The sequence below is a fragment of the Urocampus carinirostris genome, chromosome 3, assembly GCF_059441175.1.
Source record: "Urocampus carinirostris isolate Australia breed hairy pipefish chromosome 3, RoL_Ucar_1.0, whole genome shotgun sequence".
Lineage (NCBI taxonomy): Eukaryota > Metazoa > Chordata > Actinopteri > Syngnathiformes > Syngnathidae > Urocampus > Urocampus carinirostris.
Genome location: NC_142351.1, coordinates 41,720,127 through 41,726,126, shown reverse-complemented (window position 1 = coordinate 41,726,126; position 6,000 = coordinate 41,720,127). Strand labels below are relative to the sequence as shown.

General features: G+C 39.5%; 1 protein-coding gene across 1 annotated transcript in view; it reads right to left on the bottom strand.

The window, feature by feature from the left end:
- Nucleotides 1–897: 897 nt before the first annotated feature.
- The window catches only part of sema3h (sema domain, immunoglobulin domain (Ig), short basic domain, secreted, (semaphorin) 3H), an 82,596-nt gene continuing 77,493 nt past the window's right edge, over nt 898–6,000 (bottom strand). The window contains exons 17-18 of the mRNA XM_088331902.1: nt 5,857–5,999; nt 898–4,871 (exon numbers count right to left, since the gene is read on the bottom strand). Coding sequence (XP_088188028.1) covers nt 4,437–4,871; nt 5,857–5,999 — 578 coding nt within the window. The 3' untranslated portion in view covers nt 898–4,436. The remainder of the gene's footprint in view (nt 4,872–5,856; nt 6,000) is intronic.

Below are 6,000 nucleotides of genomic sequence, written 5' to 3'. Positions count from 1 at the left end.
AAGTAATGCAAGTGAAGTACGCTGACAAATGAGTTCCTGCTACTGGTTTTCCATTCCTTTACTTACACCAGTCATTTAGACTTTCTTTTATGAACCGGGCAGGATCAGTAAAATGATGTAGGCACCAAAGTTTTAGCGTAGCTTTTTGTTATTATGCTTTTTCATTCATCCTACATTAGTAACCTACCCTACATATTTTAATCGTGAATGATAAGGGATCTTTTCTATACACAATACATCGATTCACAAACAATGTGGACAAAAAGAGTTTCCTTTTTGGCATTATCACGTTTCGTGTCAGCCATTTTCTTCCTGTATTAATGGTTGCAATTCCTTTTGTTATGGCACCTATTTTTTCACAGCAAGACACACTATGTGAAATACCGCAAGAATATAAGCAATGTACGATGACATTGTCGTCTGCTACCAGTAACCGAGACGATCTGGATTGAAGTCGAAATAGCAAGACGAGGTCGGTCGAACACAAAAACGTTTTTTTTTAATTTTCCATTATGAAAATATTATACGGCATACACAATATGATATACGGGTAAAACATATAAGTTAAAAAAAAGTATAACTTTTAATACATATGACCTAGCGTTTTTTTTTCCCAACACTCAGACATTTATGGCAGGCCTTATTAAATCATCCAACGGGGCAGATCTAGCCTACGAGCCATGTTCGCAGACCTGGGCTCTCCGGTCCTGGAGGGCCGTATGTTCTGCATGATTTTTGAGGTTTCTCTGATCCAATACAGGTGATTCCAATCACCAGTATCGTTAACGAGCACTTGCTAGCTTGCTAACGAGGTTATAATTTGTATCACCTGGGTTAAAGGAGAGCAAACTTCAAAATCTGGCAGGACGTATGGCCCTCCAGGACCGGAGTGCCCAGGTTTGGTCTAGGGGATGATGGAGAAATAGAAAAAGTACACCAGTGAGCATTAACTTTTATAAAGTGACTTAAGCTAAAAATGACTCTGCACATCATGCAATGATGACTTTTGACATCCTGTTATTTTTATTTGCTTTAAAATTTAGAATGTAAGCACCTTGTAACCACAATGAGATGTAGTAATCAGGATAATTGGAGGCAAGAAAAGATGATTAGCTTATTCTAACTGGGGGAAATCTTTCAAAGAATTGCCCTAATCGCAACGTTTTCCTAGCGATTATTTCCAAACTAAGATTTTATTTTATAAATAAAATTGTATAGGCATATGCGATCTACCTTATCAACAACTTGATGCAGCTTGGTATCTAATGAGATTTGAAAAACAAATGCGTTTTTCTGCTTTTTTTCTGCCTTTGGATCTTTAGTGAATGAATAGTTAGCAGGACTTCCTATGTGAAATATTAAAACAATATTGATCTTCTGAATCTGCAATAACGAAAAAAATCAACTCTTCATGGTTTGGTTTCATTTGCAATTAATTTCATAACTGTGAACAATTTACCCTCGCATCGGATTCTAGCCATATTTTGGGCACCATATCTAAATGGATCTAAAATGTCTTTGACATTGAATTGAACAATGCCCAACTGTTTAGTGATAAAAAAAACATGTGTGTACAATATGCTTTTCTATGAATACTCAGACATTTTGTATGGAGCATTTTAAAGGTACATTTGTGTGATGTTTGACCACTAAATGGCACTGTATTGTCTAAAGTGAATGAAAACCATTGCCAAATGAGCACAGTGTAGCTGCAAGATGCCAGTCAAACATGGCGCTGACTACTATGTATGGATTCTGCTATGTAAAAGAAATTCACATTTCTAAAATATTCTGAATATTTATTAAAAAAATCACATTGGTATGATAGTTCAGGGCAGCACGGCAGCGCAGTGGTTAGCGCTTGTGTGGCACAGGTCTGAGGTCATGGGATCAAACCTTCTTGTATGGAGTTTGCATGTGTGAATGCGTGAGTGAGTTGTCTGTCCCTGTGTGCCCTGCAACTGGCTGGCAACCAGTTCAGGGTGTCCCCTGCCCACTTCCCGAAGATAGCTGGGATGGGCTCCAGCACCCCCGCGACCCTACTGAGGGTAAGTGGTGCAGATAAATGATTGATGCATGGTAGTTCATTCATGTATTTTTGCCTATTAATCACTGTTGTTGTTGTTGTTTTTTTTTTACTGAATACGTTTTTTTGTACCAATGGGAGGAAATAAATATTACAAACTGTCCCTTTAAGCCATAACTGGATTTAATAAAAAAAAAAAAACATTGTCACGTCATCTATATGTGAGTATCCTATGGCTATATGAAGTCATTTCCTTCTGAGGGTCTGTTTAGGTGGATGTACTGTTGATCCGTATGTGAACCCAAGATATAAGGGTTCAACCACAATGAGTGTAAAGCGCTTTAAATTTTGCCAAAAGTTTACCTACAAGCCAGATAATTAAAAAGTGCACCTAAAAATCACAAATTGTCCGGAAAATTTAAAGTGCACCTCATGATCCAGTGCACCTTATACAGTACACATCCTGGATACATTTGGAGATGCATAGTTATTACTAAATTATACTTCCTTTGAGAAACTTTGATTTGATTGTCCCCTTGTAACTAACATGTTGTTTGTTGATGAAATTATTTTTGTGGTGAAACCAGAGCACCTAATGTTGATTTATGTTCTATGAAATCAATTATTTCAATTGTTCATGTCATTTGATCTTTTACTGTAGATTTCATTCCATGTGCCTTAGAGTCCAGTGCGCCTGATATATGAAAACTATCACTAAAGACTTTTTTGGGAGGGAATCATCCGGTGCGCCTTTGTAGTGCACAAAATACGGTGAAGCTTTCAAAAACAATTACTGCTGACATAAATAACTCATTTCAAATTTTGACCTCGGAAACGAAACAATAATTTATCCTTACGGTTTTTTTTCAATACGCAAACAAAACTCCTATCTAGCCAAAGTGTAAACGTGGACACGTATATGCTCTCTAATACTGTTTTGCCTCTAAAAGTATTCTATCTGATGACCTATTTTGTAGTTTATAGACTGCCCAACAAATCTCCATTATGGGGTAGTCCACTTTGAATATGTGTCACCAAATTAAAATTTGCAAAATATTTAGGTATGTACATCCAAATATGGCAGACTTGTTTTTCCCCGGAATACAATTTCTTAGATTCATCATTTATTACTATTATAATTAGCCGTGGATCAAACATTTCCTAACTATGTGTTGCGTGGGGCCCTACTGGAAGCAAAGACCACGAAATTTTAGTCAGTTCTGTGGGCAGCTATTTTGAAGAATCAAGTTGAGCAAAACATCACTAAAAACAATTATGGTTCATATTAAGAGGGCCAGGTAACAGTGATTGGTGGTTAACCCAGTATAGGAAAACTTACTAACTTACTAACTTCACTGAAGACCATTTCCAAAATATATGTATATAAACAGTTGGATTTTGGCTTTTTAGCACAGATTCTTTTCATACAAGACAAATTTAAATGCCAGTTTTGACTAATGGGACTCCAGACCAGATTACAGTATTTTCCGGATTATAAAGCTGAAACCCCAAATTGGCCAGAATTTTGAAAATTGTGCCTTATGTACTGCAGAATATGGTGTGTTTATAGGTGTGTGTTACTAAACAAGGTTTTACGGTACACGTCTCAATTTGAGCAATAATTCTTATATTCGTAGTTATCGTTGACCTAAATAGCAAAACCTTGTATACAAATGGGATTTATCATGGTCATGGTATCGAGAGGGTTGATACCAGTGTTTCAGAAGAAAAGGCATTAGAACTCATGTCATTATTACACTATTTTTACTCACAGTGCCAGAAACACTTATTTGCAATGCGCATTCTGATAAGTTAAACAGTCTATCCAGAATGCAGTACAAAATACACTATGCAAATGAGTGTTTCTAGCATCATAAAAATAGTGTGATAATGAGAAGTTAAAATGCTCTTTTTTATGCAATTTTTACTGCTGGTGGTATAGTGTTAAAGCATTGCCACCTTCACTGCCATGATTCAAGTTTAATACGTGTTGCAAACAACGTTTTGCAATTGTAGCACTATTATATACTGTAAGTGACTGGAGATCTTACTGTCGTATCAATTTAATGTGCCGTACAGTCCAGTGTGCCTTTTGTATGAAATATATATGACGAACCGCTATTTTTTAAGGGGTGTGCCTTATAATCTGGTTCACCTAATGGTGTGGAAAATACAGTAAATAGCAGGAGATCCATCAGGTTGCATTCCACTTTAATAATAAAAGATGGAAATTACTAACTGTTACTTCAACGCAGTGATTTGTTTTCTCAAGTGGACACGACTGAAGTACACTAATGAATAAGTTACTGCTACTGGTAATCTATTCCTCTACTTCCACAGGTCTCAGTCCTGAGATCCAGCCCACCTTGAGCAAGAATGTGTCAATATTTGTGTTTGCCCAGCGACACATTTAAGCGCTCCTCGGAGCTCTTTGTTGCGGTTTGCTCCTGCTTTTTCTCCCTGCAGCCCTTCCTCCACCTCCTCCTCTTCCCCCTCCTCCATGCTTGTGCTTCTCCGCCCTCATGTTCTCCTTAAGGGCTGGCGCTGCCGTGTCGCCGTGACGGCGGCGGTTCCGAGGCGGCCGGTAGCCGAGAGCAAGGCAGTGCAGGCCCAAGCTCCTCGGGTGAACCGGCGTCATGGCATCACCGTACCAGGACTCGTGCCGGGAGTCGGACCAGGACGAGCGCTCGGTCGAGGAGCCCCAGACCGACAAGTGGACGGAGACGGCGGTCCAGCGGTAACCGTGCTCCTCCACTTGACAATGGTAAAGACCGCTGTGAGAAAGCTCGGCCCGACGGATGAGGACGCCTCGCTCGATCACCACCACCTGCTCGCCTGGCATCACCTACAAGGGACATTTGATTGTGCGAAAAGTTGAGTTGACGCCGGAACGTTTTTCGCTTTTATGGAAAGATCTTACCAAACTTTGCTAATGTCATCGAGTTTAACACCAAAAAAAATAAAAAATTAGCTAATACAGAGATCGCTCATTTTTTGGTGGTAAATGAGGACCAGAACCACCTGAGCAAAGTTAAAATCTACAAAGGAGTGTCGGGGTCTTTTTTGTCGGCCTTCAATACAGCGGATTTGCCGACTTACTGACTGAGAGAGAAGGAGAAAGAGAGAGAGAGAAAGAATAGAATTAAACCCAGTACCTATTTTAAATTAGTCTTTTTGGTGGGGTTCCCTTGAATAGAAACCTTGCAGACTGAGAGAGGGAGAGAGAAAGAGTGACAGAGAGAGACAGTGACAGGGAGAGAAAGAGAGAGACTGAGAGAGCGAGAGAGAGAGACGGAGAGAGAGACATGCACCTGGCTGAAACTCACTGCCTCATCTCCCCAGCCAGGAAACATGGCAAAACCAAGTCATGGTTGCTACCAAATTTCTTTCCCTTTTCCCATTTTCTATGGCTACAAGGGCTGGTGGCAACAATGTTATGTAAATTAATGTATTTTGTTAGTATCAAACACATCTATCATTTATTTGTGTGTCTACTATTTTCCTTCTGGACTGAACAACCACTATCCATATCAATTAACTGAAAAATCGATAATCTAATGCTAAAATTAAAATATGTTTTGAGTATTGCTTCCTTCATGATAAATGCGAGACACAATATGAGGCTCTGTCGAATCACTACAAGTGGGAAACTGTGAGCACGACCTGCTGGCCAAATCGGCAACCACCAAACTAGATTTTAAATCAAACACATATTGTGTAAAGCAATTACGCTACACCAGAAACATCCTTATGAGAAATAGGGAAGGGTGTGTGAAATGTCAAGTCGAATCATTTCACCTTCTTTTTGAAGTTAAACTGAACGTGTATACCTGGTTTAGTTCAGGGCTGTTCTCTCCAGCTTGCTTGTACCATGTGACAGCAGCATGCCTGGATCGAGGAAGACATTCTAAGTAGGTACTGTTTCCCTCTGCAACCATCATCAACCTCTGCTCGGCTTCCACCTGCAGCCCGGC